The sequence below is a fragment of the Symphodus melops genome (assembly GCF_947650265.1).
Source record: "Symphodus melops genome assembly, chromosome: 4".
Classification (NCBI taxonomy): Eukaryota; Metazoa; Chordata; class Actinopteri; order Labriformes; family Labridae; genus Symphodus; species Symphodus melops.
Genome location: NC_136694.1, coordinates 22495672 through 22513925, shown reverse-complemented (window position 1 = coordinate 22513925; position 18254 = coordinate 22495672). Strand labels below are relative to the sequence as shown.

The following is an 18254-nucleotide window of genomic DNA, read 5'->3' as shown; positions in this document are numbered from 1 at the left end:
ATCCAGTTCAATGAACAAAAGAAAAGATTAATTTGAAATTAAAAAAAAGGGATGCCTGCATCATTTTTTAATACATTTACCAGACAGGTACATTATTACTACTTTACTGTTTTTGTTTGCTGACAAAAATTGTGGTTAGAATAACAACTCTGACATGATTGAATACAAATTTTAAAGGAAAGTAGTCGCTGTAGTTTTTTCTCCTCTTAATCTTTCTAATGTCATTTTAAAAAAAATAGCTGGCAAAACTCTAATCTAATCTAATTGATCTCATCCAGTAAAATTCATTATTTTTTAATCTGTTGTGTTTGTGCTGTTGACGTGCGATACATGCAGCTTACCTGAGACTGGAAGTACGTTTCTTGTGGCGTGGACAGGATATCTGCTGAGGCGATGTCCAGGTGCAGGAGAATCTGTCGGAAGGAAGGCCTGTTTCTTGGCTTGCAGTTCCTGTGAACAAATTAAACAAATCTTTTTATCAGTCATGAAGAAATAAGGACTTAAACGACCTTTCCTCTCATATAATCCTTCTCCAGACAACTTTTCCCTCTCTCAGCTTAATTAAAGCTTTCAACTTCATTACATTCTCTTTGTGCTGATGCTTCAACTTTCTTTTTCCGTATCCCAACCCAGCCCTCTCTGCCTCCTCCCCTCCTGTCTGCTCACCAGCATTGCCTGAGAAGCAGTTTGAAGCTGTCTGGACAGCTGTCAGGTATAGGAAGCTGCAGACTGTTGTTGCCCACTCCCCAGATGATAGCTGAGGAGTCCACATCCTTATAGGGCACCTCTCCTGTCAGCATCTCCCACAGGACGACGCCGAACGACCTGCAGAAGAGATTTAGCATCTTTACTTTTCTACTTGATAGAGGGATAAAGATGTAACATGAAAGTATAAGAGGAAACAAAATATCACATTTATGAACTGACTCTTTATATTTCGATTACCACAATATTCTAAGTACTGTAAAAAGACTTTGACACTAATACCGTGTATGCAGCTGCAGTGTTATTTATGTAACATAAATTGAAAACATATGACTCTGATTTGATGCTTTATGTCCATAGAGCTCCCTGTTTCATTGATGACTTCCATCTCTTCCTCTGTTTGCTGGGGTTCAACAGTGTTGGCCCGTGGGGGAAGGTAACTAAGGAAAGTCTGTTGATGGTGACTCCTGTGTTGCCATGGGGACCATGAACTGTAACCAAGGTACCAATAGCATCCAGGGTTTGGTCCATGCAGGGTTTGTTGGAGGAAGAGGGATGCTGTGTTTTTATGAGTATTTTTAGATTCCTTCCATGATCTTGTTTATGATTCATGACATTAACGCACAAGAAGAGAAGACGCTTATGTTATGAATCAAATATAAGCTTTGAATAACATGATGGATAACAGCAGTTTGACTTCAACATTTTTTTATGAACTGGAGTTAGTAAGTTTAGAAACATAAAGAGCGCTTCCTGTGTCATTCCTGTGTGACTACCTGCAGTGCAACTTCATGTATTTTCCAAGCACGATCCAAAGGCAACTGGACTGGTTGAAAATTGTGTCACCTTCAAGATTTTCAACCAGTCCAGTGGCCATTGGATCAAGCTTTGAATTACAGCTACAACTTCAAGATTTATAATTTTCATCTCAGGACAGAAAGATGAGTAAGTCATGTAGGTTCTGTTTTTTAGCAAATGCCCTGGTGTAATATTAGCATTCATATTTTGTTATTTTATTGTGCACATTTTTTTTTGTTAATTTTGGATACCAAAATGTATTGATTTATGTTTTAACTTCTAATTCTGCGTTAAGGATTAAGCTCCATAGCCTTTTGTATCATTTCTTTCACCTCCTTTTTTTCTTGTATAAAAATAAATGTATTGCAAGAATATATCTCGTTGGATTGTTCTTAATTAAAATAAAGTGGTATCACCATTAACTGTTTATGCTAAATCCTACCCCTTCAATGTTATTATTAATCCTTGTATACAAGACAATACTGACAAACAGCTTCTTCTCCTCTGAGTCACTCTTTGTTGTTTAGACTAGCACAGCATTTACATAAGTTTAAAGAAAACTCTGAAGTATACGGCCATGTTTTTTCTTTCAAAAGCTTTTTAATCCTGTTTTCACTTCTCTGCTAATGCACTGCTGGCTCTGGGCCAAACCCTCCGCAGGCTGGGAAGGTTATTCCAGCCTCTCCTGAGCACTGCAGCATCTGGCAAATCAATTATTAAATTAGCCTGCGTTCCTTTCAGGACGGAGAGGAAGAGTGATGGAGGGATGCAAGGGGGGAGAGACAGGAGGAGGATGTATTGGGGAGGGGGAGGTCTGGGCTTAACACAGGGCAACCCATCAGATATGGCAAAGGCCCTATAGAGTTTCATGTAATGAGATATTGTACATATTACTGGATAGATTTTCAGGAAATATGATCTGAGCTCTATACTGTAGTAGGCAGTAACTAATGAGATGTTATGACGGATAAGACAGACCATAATAATAACTGTAGTGGTCTCACAATGCAGAGTGGACACTACAAAGGGGTTACAACACCTACCATATATCCACCTTCTCTGAGACAGGTTCATTGCGTATGACCTCAGGAGCCATCCAGGCCACCGTACCGGCAAAGGACATTTTTGTGCTCTTGTCACTGAGCTCTTTGGACGTGCCGAAATCAGAAATCTTCACTGAGTCGTCGTACGTGATTAGCATGCTGAAAAGAAAATTTGAACATGAGGTTTTTGTTTATTGCTCCAGTTATTATCTGTAAGCATATCAAACCAGTTAAGTTATAGCAGCTGTTCATTAAGGGGGTTATTATTCAAACTAATCACTGCCAACTAGCCTTGCAACTAATGTATTTATTAGTGTACAGTATATTTCAGAGTTAAAATGTTAACGTTAATTAGAGCTTCTTAATTTCAGTATATCTTTGTAAAGCTGGGCCCCAACCTGGGGATGGGGATTTTGGAAATGATTAAATAAGTAAAAAGACAAATTCAACCTGCAAAACATAAATGGTCGAAGATATTTATGCATAAAATTCAAATCTCAGGCAAAATGTTGATGCTATTGACATTGACGAGGCATATGGTATATGATTTTGAACCATGCCAAGCAGCTTCATTAATAATTAAAGCAACCTGTTTGACTTTATGATTTACATTTGAATGCCACAGCTGTATATAAAACTCACTTTGGTGACTTGAGGTCTCTGTGGATGATCTTGTGGAGGTGAAGGTAGTTCATCCCCCCTGCGATGCCCATGGCCCAGTCCATGAGCAGGGACGGGTGGATCTTCCTGCCCGCTCTCAGCACCTCATACAGCTGTCCCTGAGCACAGTACTCCATGAGGATGCAGTAACATGGAGCCTGGGTGCAAATACCCCTGAGTGTACAGAAGTAATAACAAGAAAGTGTTCAACCGTTTGAATTTATACAACACTTAGCAACATATAAAGATATGAGATACAAAAAGCTCTCAACACATTTTTTTTTTACTATCAAACATAAAATAATTATAAGATAATTTCCACTAACTTGAAGGTGATGATGTTAGGGTGTTTGAGCTTGCGCAGGTGTTTGATGTCTGTCTCTTTGATGTTTCGTACTTTCTTTACAGCCACTTCCTGTCCGTGCAGTTTGCCCAGAAAGACGGCACCCTGAGCTCCACTTCCCACCCACTGAAGGTCAGATATCTCCTCAAAGGGGACCTCCCACGCCTCTGAGATTGGGAAAAAATAAAGGGGGAAAGTAGGTCAGTGTTTTAATAAAGACACTTACCTCAGCTGGAAACTCGTAGGTCGTATCTCAATATGTTAACTAAACACCAGACCATGTTAAAGAATATGTTAGACGAATAATAAAATATATTCCTAATCGTGTTTTATTTTATTTGAGTATATAATGTATCTCTTATTGTTATGGTTAGTTTTGCTCTATCCTTGCCTAATAACTTTAATAAGTTACTTTACATTACTCTTTCTATACTTTAGTTTTGACGAATACATTTTGAAAAATTATTTTCAGATTTTCTTTTGTAGAGTTTAAGATAAAATGATTGATAACACTTGTGTGTCCATTTACTATTAGGCTATAGCTAGCAGCTTGTTAGCCTAGCTTGGCATGAAGACTGGAACAAAGGGAAACAGCTGATCAGATAGCCTTATCATAACTCTTAAACTATAAACAGGTCTTAGAGATGCTTGCAGGTTAGTGTTGGACAGATCCAGCATAGCCTGGTATATCTGTTGCCTGTCTTTGGCTAAGCTAATGGGCTGCTAACTGTAGCTAAATATGTGCGTCATATGTAAGACATTTAAATTGTGTAAACCTTTTCATATAGCAAGATTTGTCCTTAAATGTCAGTTAATTTGTATAGTCCATCAACAAGTGTAAATATAATTTATTATGTAATCAGAACTACTATTAAAAGACTAATTTAATTTTTGGTCAAATCTGAATGTGAAACAAGAAGCAGCTCCACAGCAGGCTCAACTGTTTGGCAAAAGTTAGCTATATACCCTGGCTCCTTACACTCAACACAGACATCTTGTTTGTGGCTGAACCTCACTTTAACCTAAGACTCAGACAGTGCAGGCAGACATATAGGGAGCTCCAATCTCCAGTGAGTAATTCTCCCTCAGCCTCCTAAATCCTGCTTAGTGCCATTGTGGGGCTGATGTGAAACAGGGGTCCAACGCTCAGGAGAGGGATGGAAGAGGGAAGGGATTTGGGAGCCTAATGTGGATGTACGCTAAATAGGAAGGTGGATGGCTACTAGTGACATTAGTTGTGGTTGAAGCTGTGTGTAAAGAGAAACAAAAAGGAAGGGGGATTCCCTGTGGATCAGCAGGGGTCCATGTGGCCAAAGACAGACTATTAATAAAGATAAAATATACAGCCTGCTCTGCTGCTGTTCCTCAACCAAGAAAGGCACATTAAGACCCATTTATCATATTAATAAGGATTAAATGAAATATGTATGTTCTCCAATAATAGGTTGAAGACCCAATCTCTAATGAGCCCCTTAAATGTCCCACAGTACAGACATAAGGACACTCCTTACACATGAGATGAATGCCAGGTCTGCTTTGTTTGATCTTGTAAAAAAAAAAAAAAAAGGAGAAATCGAGAGCATCACCAGGCCCCCCGCTGTCCTTTAAAATCAATACAGGATTGACATTTTTTCCTGCTTTCTATTGTGCTGCATTGTGCTTTCAAATCAAAGCTTAAGAATAGAACATTTTGATACGGCAGACAGCTTTTCAGTGGCAATAGCCGTATTTATTTCACTTTTATAATATCTGTTTGGCTCTTGTCATGCTGCACAGAGGAGGATAGCAGCAAGGTGCAGATGGATGGGAGTGATAAGGGCACAGGATGAAAAGGAAAGGAAAGGAGACAATGAGAGATGGAAAGAAGGAGTGGGAGGAGGAGGGGAGCAGGGAGGGGAGATGTGAAAGTCAAAATTATGATAAAAAAATCAGAAGGCTATAAAGACATGCATGTGCCACCTCCAAGTCTGATTTATGGTACGGTATTTATTTTATCCAGTTTATTTTTGGCATCTTTTTTTACTTTATGTTTTAAATTATTGTATTTTATGTTTTTTTTTGTCAGAACAAGAAATTAACTGCTCCTATTTGTTGGCGTGTTGATGTGTGCATCCCTGCTCACATGCGTGTGTGTGCGTGTGTCAGGTTTGCGTTAATAGAGATGAGAGGAGCAGGGTCAGAGCGTGGCCATACATAATTCATGAGGCAGATTTGGCAGAGGAGTCCCGGGGGAGTGCTACGCTATTGTAGTGGCTGCAGACATAAACAACACAGCGTCACAGGGAGCTAGTTTCATTAAGGGGGTAGGTGGGAGTGGGAGGAAGGAGGGAGTGTGAGGAAGGTGGGGGGGGGGGGGGGGGGGGGAAATCAGGGTACAATAAGCCCCTTGCAGCTTTGATGGAGTCTCTCTTGCTGTGGCTCCTTCACGTCAAGGGAAGTGTTTGTTTACAAGATGGCCTTTGTGGAGTCACCCTTTACAAGCTGTTTAATATAATTAAACTGGGTAATATAATACAATTCATTATTTTTTAATCTTGAACCATTCACACTGTCCCCCTCGATTCTTCATTCATTGTTGTACCCCATAGTCTACTGATTTAAATTCCTGCCTTGGCCCACTTTTTCTTTCTTTGGCTTTATCTCCTTTTATTAATTTGTAAGAAAATGTAGCAAACTGAAACACGTTCACACATTCCCACGCTAGTTTCAAATTCACTGTATGCGTCTTTTGTTTGTTTGTTTGTATTAGTCAGAAGATTCATGTACTATAATGTGTTGGCTATTCTTTCTTCACATTTGACTTTCTTCTTAAATGTTGTAACCTGTTTGTGATTAAGTACAGTATGCCATCAGCTTTGTTTTTTCTTGCCATCTCCTTACTGTGTGTTTCTACTGCACATTAGTCCCATTTTATGGACTCAGCAATAAGAGGTAAAACACTAAACATTAAGTAAATAACAACATTCAGACTGGATTCAAATGGAAGTGAAATGGTTCCTGTTTAGGAAAACTGAAAGAAAACATTCAATGTGATCAGCGTGTTTTGTGCCTTTAAATTGAGATTAATATGACTAATATACTTACCATCTAGGTTGTGCTTGTGCTCTGTGGAGTAAGCTTTCCCAATCATAGTCCAGACAGGCCGCAGACACCCAAACAGCCCCTCCAGAAAGCCTCCTCCCCCTCCTGACTGGCACTGTAACCTGGCGTCATCCGCATAACTCCGTACCACACTGCTGTCCACATCCTGACCCTGTCCCTCTGACAGCCCAGGACTCCCATCATGCTCATGAAGCTTCAGTACGCTGTTGGCAAAGTGCTCCTGTTGTTCCTCGCCTGGCGTTTGGTTGTGTCCAGGAGTCTGACCCTCTCCTCCACCCCCGGACTCAACGGCCCGTCCAGTGTCTATAGATAGGACGTTGCGAAGAACGCACTGGGTCGGGGTCAGGTCCATTTCAGGGGTGCAGGGTGTCACGGCATCCAGTGCACGGAAGGATGGGGGATCAGAGAGAGGTGAGTTGAAGCCGGAGAGAGACGGAGAGGGGGCACGAGGTTCGTGGATAAGCGCCATGGGGCTTATGGGCATCAGCAGATTGAGAGAACTGGGAGTCTTGATAGAGAAAGACAAACAAAAGGGGGAGGAGACTGTTAAAAATCAGATCAAACAAATCATTAGAGCAAGTCTAGACAACAGTTGTAATAACCTTTGAATCCATTTTAAAACTTGGCAACAGTTACAAGAGCATTTCTTGAAAAGGCAAAAAAGCTTTAACAGAACCAGACTCATGGATAGCAATCTGCCATGACTTACTGGTTAACTAAACAGTAAAGCCCTTCTCTTACATCTAGAGAGCCAAAGAAGCTCAATATTGGTTTTGTAGGAGAGTATCACTTTGTGAAGATGATTCTTAAGGCCTCGTTTAGATTGACATTTTCGCTGGACGGGGCGACAATAAAAGGCGGAGGAGCATGCAATCAGCCACGAAGAAATCAAGGTAGGCAACAAGGTCCACGAGGTGTGATCAATAAATACACATTCATGCTCCTTTCTATGCTCCTATGGATCCAATCCAGTTGAAATGAGCTGTATAGCGTTCAATAAAAAACTACATGAAGGACTGGGTATGGGGTATGTTGTAAAGAACACATTTCTAAGAGTGAATTAAAATATTAACGGCATAGGAGAGAAAAAAAAAGCACATGCCAATTTCCTCCACAGTTTCAAACCACTCAAATAAAAATGTATTTCTTTCTGGTTTGTTTTGTGAAATGAAAAAAGGAGCGAGTGGTTGTAATCATACATGTGGCTAGTGACCAGGGTGAGTCATCGGTTATGATCACTACAGATATCAAATCAATACTACAATATGAAACACGATACAGGATGTGTGGATGAAAGATAACAGGGTAGTCTGTGTGTACAATAAATTATTGAAAGCCTCAGACAGGCATTACCTTTGATAAAGTGTGTGCCAACCCCCTTTACTGTTTTTAAACTTGGCAGCCGTATGTGGGTACCGCAGTATCTTAATGATGAGGAAAACCAATGTTGCCGGTTATTTACATCCCACACCAGAAGCATCACTGGTATGTTAAAATGGCTGAGATGAGATCAGATGGGAGAAATCTGCAAAGCCTCTTCAAAGCTTGTCATTTCTCCAAGGACGCCAGCATACATGCTTGGCTGAGAGTGAAAATGCAATATCTCTTGTCAAAGCCTTTTCAAGTGATCCACTCTCCCTTGGCTTTCTCTGACAGAAACAAGTAATGTGCTTTACCTGCTGTGCAAAATAATGATACAACTCAAAACCCTGACCAGATGTTCTCTAGTGTGGCATCTGAGACAAAACAAACACGTTTCCCTTTCTTGGTGTTCATTTAGTCATTGTGCTGCCAATTCAGGTGTCACATTTCATTGAAGGTCACTTTAATAAATGTGCATGCATCTTGATACCATACCTAAAGCAGTATACAGTATAGTGGAACATTAAGGCCAAAATTCATAATATGGGAAGAGGAAAAACACATGGATGCTCTGAAACAAGAAAAACACAACCTAGAGGATTCATTAACCAAACCCACCGCCTTGTAAAGCTCAAAGTGTGGAAAAAACATTCTCATTATAATTTTCTGCGCAGAGAGAAACCTAACCACTGAGACACATCTGGTGTCTGAAACCTGGAATAATCACAAATCATTCACATCCCACTGCCCCCTGACTGTTAATAGCCCTGCGCTGGCTCTTCTTTCTGGGCATCAGCTGCGGAAGAAGCAGCAGCATGAAAAAGAGGAGGCTACGGTCTGATGCAGGCCGGCGCATTGTGGATCTATCTGAAGGGTTTCTCGTGCGCATCATCGCTTCTCTTGCATCTCCTGCGGTTCAGATGCACCATGAAGCATCACTGACACAAAAGTTACAGCTCGGCGATACTTTTGAAATGTACAGTCCAATAACCAATGCCTTAATACGTTCAATTAGATTAGATTAGCTGCCACTGTCGCTGCTAATGACGCAAAAACGGTGCCAATAAAAAAAATCCTACCTTAGTGCTGACAGCTGACCTCCATCGTTCGTGACTGCAAAAGCGTATTCCACGGTGCAGTGAATTAATTTCTTATAAGCGTAACCTTAAACCTGTCCTTGTCTGCGTTTAAACGTGAAAATGTGCATCCACGCTCCTTCCTCGCCTTCCTTCTCTGTGCATCCAGTGAGCTTCCTCCACCCTGAAGATCTGCGTGTCTCCACCTGCGCACAGTAAACACGGCTACAGCTCGGTTCGCCTGTTTTCCTTCTTCTCCTCCTCCGCCTTCTTCTTTTCCTCTCTCCTCTTGAGGATGCGATCTGCGCACACTCAGGAATTTATATGCAGGCTATCTCACCTATAGTAAACACGACTGTCGAGCGAGGGAGAGGAGAGAGGTGTGGGAGGGATGCATTGATGGGAGGGTGGGGGGCAGTGTTGGGGTTCTCCTATCAGAGCAGAATTGCGCTGTGACGAGGCTCAGGCCGGTGAGACACGGGACAACAAGCAGGTAAACGGCCTTCTGTGCGCGTGAGGCCACTCTCGAGAGGGGGTGGTGGGGGGGATAGGTCTAGGTAAGGTGATCAAAATGATGTCATTCCAAAAGCATGCAGCATTTGAGTGGACAGCACCATGTAAATCCCTTCAAACCCCGTTAATGCCCTCTGTGTCGAGTGTAATTGGTGCATAATCTGTGAGCACGGTCTGCCACAGAGGGGACACGAAGGAAGGGCGTTTTTTTATGTTTTATAATCGTCTCCAATCTCTACTGACCCATTTCTCTCTCTGAGAGTACGAGTGGGACAGCTCAGGAACTAAATGGGACTTTCCCCAGGCGTGATTTCTCTCCCTTGGCAACTTCAATTAACCTGAATGAAAAAATATATCACTCTAATATGAAAAGCTTTCAACACAATCTTATTTTGTGTTTGAAAACCATATTAAATGCTATGCCCCAAATCATTATTATTCAGGAAACATACGTATGTAAACTCATGCAAAAAATGCTCTGAAAAGACACCATAAAGACATAAACCTAATTCAGAATGCAGTATTTTAATGTTTTCCCCATGCAACTACCACTAGGCCTACCTTACAAGCCTCTGATACTGCCTAAAATGTGATACTGGGCCTATAGGCTACCAGTCAATGCAGCTATCGAATATCATTATTTGTTCACCAATAGAATTAATTGTTTCTTTTACATAGGACCCACAACCACTGCCACTGTTTCTGTTTCAGAGCTAAAACCCCCCCCCCCCAACAACAACAAAAAAGAACAATGCTAACAAAGTGGCTAATGCAAATTTAAGAGAGCTAGTCCGAAAATAATTTTCATATGAAAGGCCTACGTTTTATGGCCATCTTTGAATTCAAGTTTACACAGGTTAAAACATAAAGTACATTAATTTAATGTAAAACAACAACAACAACAAAATACAAAGAAGAAAGGCACGCAGTATCCAGTGCCTCTGTTTCTGTCCACTAAGGTAGCTTAGCACCCAGCTTGTTAGAGTAAGGATTTCACTGAGTAGGTCTACTTAGCCAGGTCACACCACGACCATAAGATTGCACAGTCTGACTCAAACATCTACAAGCTTACCAAGCACCCCATTTAAATGAATCACAATCAGGTTTTTCCAAATTTATATCCTCAACAAAAGACAAAACACCACAAGGCCTACATGTTTTTGCACTTGCATTTTTACACAAGCTATGGAACATAAAACAAGTTAAATCATAGATAAAATTGCATTACAAAATTAAACTTGACTTACTTCTTTCAAATTCTGAAAGATTAATTTCAAGGACAGCCTTCTTGATTAATGGATGTATGTCAGTGTAACTCTGCAGGCCAACCATAGTCAAACTATTTATCTTTCTGAAGATGTGTGTTTGTGTAACAGCTGGAAATCCCATGTCTGACAATAACAGTCTCATTGCTTGTAGCTATGTGACCCTTTTTGAGAGCTAAATCCAAATCCAGCACTTATCTCCCAGATTAAGCTCGTGTTGGGTTTAAACCCCAACGATGACCTCATCGTTCCGTTTACAGACGGCGGGGAAACCCCAACTAATGCTCAAACAGACCATGTGAGACTGAAAAAACCTGCACACTATGAACAAGAAGCATCATTTTCTGCTTCTTCTTGAAGAGCTTTATTAACATTTATTGTATTATGTATTTTGCCCAGGTCTGTTAGCTCCAGTAAAATAAAGGGAAAAGGGCTTCTTTTGAGTCATTGTCCGCCTTCTGCTGCTTCCACATAAAGGCTGTCCAAAGTATTTTCCTTTCTGTCTATGGTAGAGTTATGGGAAGCATTGCAAAAATATGAATTTATGTAAGTCATTCACTTTCTGTCCAACTGAAGAAAAATAGAGAGCAAAAAAGCAATTAATAACATGTGTAACTCTCTTTCTGCAGTTTACTTTAACAATGTAACAGTGGGATGCCCTTCAAGAGTCATTGCATTTCTAAAAAAATAATTTTTTGTCAACAACAGACTTAATGATTTTGTTTTAATTTTACAATTTTATGGACCATTATCTTGGAGCTCTTTAATAGATATTCAAGGAACTCTAGCCAAAAAAAATTGGATTATGAATGTTTAATGCTGGTTTTAATATCACATGAAATAGATAGTCTGCAGAAATCTGCAGCTTTAATCATTCTTGCAGTTTTATGCCATCCACATCTATCCCTTCCCTACACTGACTTGAGGCAGTCCAAATGGAGCTGAGCTTCGTCTGTTCTATTTCAAACTTTGTTCATGATTTATTTATCGGTGCTTGTAGATGGAGGAAGGCTCATCGTCAGGGATGTTCAGTCCTCTGAGGGTCCATGCTGCTGCCTCTTGATGTCCAAAAACACAGCTTCTACATCTGTTGTAGTTACTCCAGCAGAAGGAACGCCGCTGGGTATCGCTGCTTAATAGTTAAAAAACTTCAACTATACAAAGCAACTGTCTTCTAAGAATACATTTATTGGTAATTGCAGTAATTTAGAAAGACTGAACTGGATGTCTTTGGATTCAATATGGTTACATGCATTAAACGTTTTTTAAGACAGATGAAACTGACAAATATTTTTTTCACCGATTCATCTGATCTAATGAGGGAAATCTTTTAGACTTAAACATGTAAAAATGTAATAAAATGTCATCACAATGTCCAAGAGCCCAAAGTGACCTTTTCTAGATCCTCTGTCCTACCCAAAATCTAAAACCCAAAGGCTCTTCAATGACTTTTTACCTTGAACAGTCATGGAAACGATAACTATTATCCAAATAAATGCTGACCAATTTGACTTTTGAGTATTGCATCTCTAAGGGACTCCTTTACATTGAAGAGTTATAACATTGATAACATTATCAGTACTAGCCTCCATCACTGTCTAAATGCAGCAACAGGTATTTGCAAGTTAGCTATAGTTCAGGCACTGATCCAATACCATAACAATTTGGCCATAAAACATCACTGGATTAATGTCAATCAACGAAGACAAACAACAGTGCATTTCTAACAGAGAGGGAAAAGGTTAGAGCTAGAAAATTGTCTGTAATCAGGGTTTCCCTAGCAATATGTGTCATGTTAACTTGTACTTGTATGCAAGGCTACATGTTACTGATGGCTGGTGGCTGAGAAAATGCTGCATTGTTTGGCATCATGCCTCATAATCTGTAGGAGGGAATTAACAGAATCCTGTGCAAGATGTCAAGAGGAATGCAGTGTGTGTGTGTGTGTGCATACATGTACGTGCATGCAGTATGAGTGTACGGCACATTGTGAGAGGCGCGGTGCCAAGTGGACACAGATTGTCCGGTTTAGGGGGAAGGGGGTAGAGGTGTGTGTTGGTACAGGGAATGAGGGGGAGGGTAGCTATGGCTTTTTGGAGAGTCTATTTATGGATCCTCGTCAAGAGCCCTTATGTTAGTCATTGTCACTTTCACTTGCACATCACTGAATAGACGACCAATCATCAAATTCACTCAACACTCTTCCTAAAGGGAACATGCACAAAAGACGCAAACATAATTGGCTCTCTGCGTCAACATTATATTGACTGCAGACCAACAGTAAAACATTTGAGGCAGCCTTTCCTTCTTAATGCAAGAAGATGGGTAATCAGTGAATATATTTTTGTTTGCTGTTTGATGGAGACAACTCCTTACTGTCTGTTTTGGCAAGCTGATATTCAATATCAATCAAACTGCCACTCCTTTTCATTTCATCTATATTGTCCACTGATGGGATTCATTAAAACCGGCGCCAACCATGATTGGAGGAAGAGTAAGAGGGTTGAAGGGTAGAGGATTCTCCATTTCAGCAAGATGATCTCACCTCCTGTCTGCAGCTGAGGAAGTAGACTTTTCATTCATAAATTTATCAATTCACACACATACATTTAACCACACACTCACACGACCAACATATGCCCCCTTGGGATGCCTCGAAGACAGCTGGGCCAATGAGGCAATATTCAGGTGAGATCACTACCCAACTCTAAGTTTTCTCTTTTGGCTTTTATACGCACATTATCAATCAGCCTTCTCAATAACAGCATTATAAAGTAAGGAGTATAAAGATGACGTTAGAAAACTGACCAAATACTTTTTGGTTAAAACCAAAACAAATTGTTTCATCAACAGTCAAGTACTTTTTTTTGGCACTTGAAGGCAATGTAAACAAGTTGATAACAAAACACTGACAAATGTTTATGTATGCATGGGCCATTACAAACATTCATTTTTTTTTAAATCAGGCCCCTCCACCCACTAAAACGATTATATCCTAACGTAAAAAGAAGCCGAACAAGAAAATAAGGGCAGCGTTAATGCTAGCAACAGCTTGAAATGCAGCCCTATAGTCTTCTGTGTCCAATGAAGATAGGTATTTGTGGACGTGCACCATTAGTTCACTTCAAAATGAAACATTTCCACCTTTGCTTGTATGCACCAGAATTATCTCTTGGTCAAACTAGTTATCAATAATCTTATCAATGTAGGCCCACGATATCAGTTGTGTCTGCACTGTAACACAGCCACGGTTGATGAGCCTGCTGTCCAAGCTCTACTTCCAGAATATGAACAAACCAGATGGGGCAGCTGTGTCAGATAATGCTAGCATGTAAGCGCTTGACTTGAGCAAGTGCTTACAGACTAGTTCTACCGCTGCTGATGTTAGCCCCACTAGGCAAAGTACCACACATTTCAGTGTCAATGATATAATGAAAGAATCTCATGAACTGTTTTAAAAAGCAATTATCTTGGAAATACAAGATATGGTTTTGGGCAGTGTATAGCAATGAGCAAAACCCGTCCACATACAAGTAGTCCATGTGATCCATTATTAATATGAAGATATTGACTAGGCTTTCTTTCTAGGCTCCTGTCTTATTGAACATATAAAAAAGTCTCCCAGACAAGCAAAGTAACATATTGACTCATTTTGGCGTGCTATAAAATATGCTAATCCAACGTTTAGATCAAGTATGTCTTTGATCTTCCTGAGCGATTAGCGATGCGTCTGATTTCCCTTTGAAACCTCGGAGGGGCGAAAAGGCAGCCTGGCAGCCTGCTGTGAAAAGCCCCTTGGCATGGCTCTGGTCAGGAGAGGGTTAATAACTAGAAAGGGGAGGATGGAGAAGCCTTCCTGAAAGTCACATGGTCTGTGCCGGGAAGGGGGGAAGCCGAGAGGAGGGGAGGGATGGGAGGAGTCTGGACTGTGTTGCCATAGAAACAGAATCCTCAGTCGGCTGTGTGAAGTCAGAGGCGTAATATTAGGCGGTGACTGCAGTGAGATGATGCTGGTGGTGGTGTGAGGTGGGTGGATGGGAGGGGAAGGTGGGAGGAGTGGGGGGTGGGTGAGTCACAGTGGAGGACGCACTCTGCATTCTAATGAATGGACACACACGTGCACACAGTACTCTCTACACGTTTATTGGCTACATATTCCTCCATTTACGGTCCCTTCCTTATTCCACGATCTCCTATTTCGCTCCACTTTTACTACAACACAATGTCATAATGCACCACTCTGCTTCAGAACATATAATTAATTCATTAAGCCAATAGAAGATCCATTAGCGTCCTGGTGCCTTCACACGCATACTATGAGAAAGGGCATCTATTAGAGGAAACCAACTGCTTAGACAGACAAGTAAACTACAGCCATGTAATTGGTGACAGCATAATAGTACAGCACACGTAGCAATTAAAGTGATAATATGTGTAAACTATGCTCAGGATTATCATTGGATTAACTACACTTCCCAAATGCCCCAGAGTGTAGGGGGCTCACCAGCTGTTACATGGGAAGTGTTTATAATTATGCGGATGATTTTTAGGGGCTGTTGTTGTGAGGGGTCTTTTCTTTGACTGCAGGGGGATCAGTTTGTATCTCATTAGATCATCTATGGGGGGAAACAGCTCATGTTAATGAATATTTTCTGTAAGGCTGCGGGACAAGACAACACAAGCAGCAAAACATTAAACAGATATTTTGAAAGGAGAATCCAAACAATTAAATAATTATGAGATTCAGGATGCCTTAGGGTCCAAGGAGGTAGTTCACTACAACTGCCAAAACACTTGGAGGCGGAAGGACACAGCCTAATTGTGTGAAATCACTAATGATGTATGATGAATGTATAAATCTTAATATGAACCTACTATACTGCAATGTTACATTTTCAAAATGTTTGTAAATAACATAAATAAATCAGACTGGAATAATTTGTCTAATTTTATTGTCATGAATTATTCATAACAAAAATGTATAGGTCATATGGAGGCACGCAAATTTGAATTATTCAAGTTTTTACTCCAAGGGAGAAGTGTTTTTACTTCTTGTATTAATTACCATAACATCTTTGTGTCTTTCTTGAATAACTACTTGACTTTTTTTTTACATGGCTTTTCCTCACTAAACCACAGGCTACAAATGTATTTACTATTGACTTTAACAGCAAGAACGGACAAGTCTATCTGCTGGGGAAAGCACCCACCGCAGTGTTGTAGCACAGGGGAACATGACGTACACTCGCCCTATAGCAAATAATTGACTTTTTGATTGAGCGCTGCTCTGCTCTTCCTTTTAAGGAGAGCTGGGGCAGGATCATTTCCCATCATTGCTGTATGTAGAACTGGAAGCAGCAGGGAACATCACAGTCAGGCAGTGTGACGTTTTCTCGGTCACCGCCCACAACTGTATCTTGCGCTTTGACGAGCCAATAGAGTCTGTTGAAGTGTTAGCTGGTCAGCGATGTAGGTGGTTCGCAGATGAATATTACCTTCTTCAGGCTTGTTTATGTCTGTTTGTCTGTGACCATGACTCATTAGATTTTTGGGAAAAAGGAGCCTGTTACAGTATCCCCTGGAGGCTAATGTTTGCTTCAAGATTTCAAGTTAATGTTTGATTCTGACCCAGAAACTCTGTTTACTTCAGTCTGAACATAAATTACGAGCAGATTAACAAAGAGAATATTTGAGAATAAAGATGGCAGGGTGGGGTTGGCTACATTTGAACTCATGTAAAGATATCAGGCTACTGATTCAGATTCTAATGAAAAGAAATGAAAAACAGTACATGCAGATTTTTGAAAACACTTGCATGAGGGTCATGGGGGGCTCAACTTTGACACTTTCTTAGATACAACCAGGGAAGTCAACAAGGAAAAAAGTTTGTGAATCACCATTGTAATTTCTGGTGTGATATATTCCCATTTAATGACATTTTTCTGATGTGATTTGATTGTATAGTTTTGTGGTACTCCATACTCCTCAATAATGGGCCTGAGTTCTTTGTTCCTATAGTTTCTTTTTAATTGTCTTGTATGTTAAATCTGTCCGTCTTTTCTTCTTCTGTCTTTGTACCTGTCTGTTCTTAGGAAGCTGTAAATGTCCAGAAATATTGTCAGCTAGGTAAGATATCAAAGATGACATGATTGTTCCCTTTAATCAATTCAGAACAATGAGAAGGTTGCATTGTTTTTCAAATTTGTATTCAGAAGGAATACTGGTCACCAATTATACAGAGTTATGCAAATTACCCTCTTGACTGGATCACATATTACCTCTATTGAGGGCCAACAGTTCAGCTGTAAAGAAGCCAATTATCTTTGAGAATATTACAAAGCTGTGATGGAGGTAATTGAAGACTAGATTGCAGGAATATTAATGACATTCAGGGAAAAATACCAATGTTACTTCAAGAAGAAGCGATATAATAGACCCATTGTCGCAAAGTTGAGCAGGTCAGTAGCTGTCCATGGTGCTGATCAGGGGCTATGAGGCTCTTATGATGGCAGCGTGTCAAAGATGCTGTGTCCATAACATGAGACTAATGATGGGAACAAGAAGGTAAGGGATGTCTAGGGAAGTTGGAATAAGTGGTTTTACTTTAGTTACATTTATTATATTAAACTCACCTCACAATCTAACTTTTAATCAGTCATTGAAAACTATAATCATATTTTTATTAGGAATAAAGCTTAGTAGGGGATTTATATGTTTGGCCTTTTATGTTTTTGCCTACATGGTTGATCTAGATAAAAGCTACTCCAATAACAAGAACAGACTAAATTCTCCCTATAGGTTGAAAACCACGTTGCCTATCTGAGAGACCAGTTATTGCAAGATGGGGGTAAGCGTATTTGTCAAGTGAAACCAAACACCGGACCATCTTCAACAAAAAAGGCAGCCCCTTCTTAAATCAATGTTTATCAATTTCATTAGGCTAAAACAAGGAGCTGTCAAGTGCACTGAGAGCTGGTGATCTGCAGCAGGACCGAGCAGCTCAGAGGAGAGATTGACTTACACCGCCACCTGGCGGTTACAAATAAAACGTGCATCTCAGCAAACATACTAGAAATGAACATCAGTTTAATTCGTAATTGCTCGTACGAAACGTACGCACTTAAGATCAAGCTAATGCATTCACATTGAACAGTCTATGAGAAATCAACCATGCTCTGAAGGAGACAGATTCTGCATTTACAATACTAAAAGAAACAAACCTACCTTTAGCAGTAACCTTACACGCAAACACGAAGGAGTGATTGGTTTCCGCTGAGAAGGCAGGGTATTTAAAAAGCACACTTTAAAACCAAAAGCTTGAAAGACATTGTGCCTAGCTGCTCAGCATGAATACTACAGAGGTCCCATCTGGCTCATTAGCTTGTCA

The 18254-nt window shown here is 40.4% G+C and overlaps 1 protein-coding gene across 3 annotated transcripts in view; it reads right to left on the bottom strand.

Moving 5' to 3' along the window:
* LOC306822795 (mitogen-activated protein kinase kinase kinase 12-like) overlaps positions 1-18254 on the bottom strand; it is a 26697-nt gene extending 8443 nt beyond the window's left edge. Inside the window, exons 1-8 of one of the 3 annotated variants that reach the window (XM_079342016.1) lie at positions 18092-18254; positions 9093-9295; positions 6634-7159; positions 3533-3716; positions 3189-3380; positions 2547-2705; positions 667-825; positions 342-450 (exon numbers count right to left, since the gene is read on the bottom strand). In XM_079342016.1, coding sequence (XP_079198142.1) covers positions 342-450; positions 667-825; positions 2547-2705; positions 3189-3380; positions 3533-3716; positions 6634-7135 — 1305 coding nt within the window. In that variant the 5' untranslated portion in view covers positions 7136-7159; positions 9093-9295; positions 18092-18254. Of the gene's footprint in view, positions 1-341; positions 451-666; positions 826-2546; positions 2706-3188; positions 3381-3532; positions 3717-6633; positions 7160-9092; positions 9606-18091 lie in introns of those variants that run through there. The other 2 variants (XM_079342015.1, XM_079342014.1) reach the window with 2 other exon arrangements.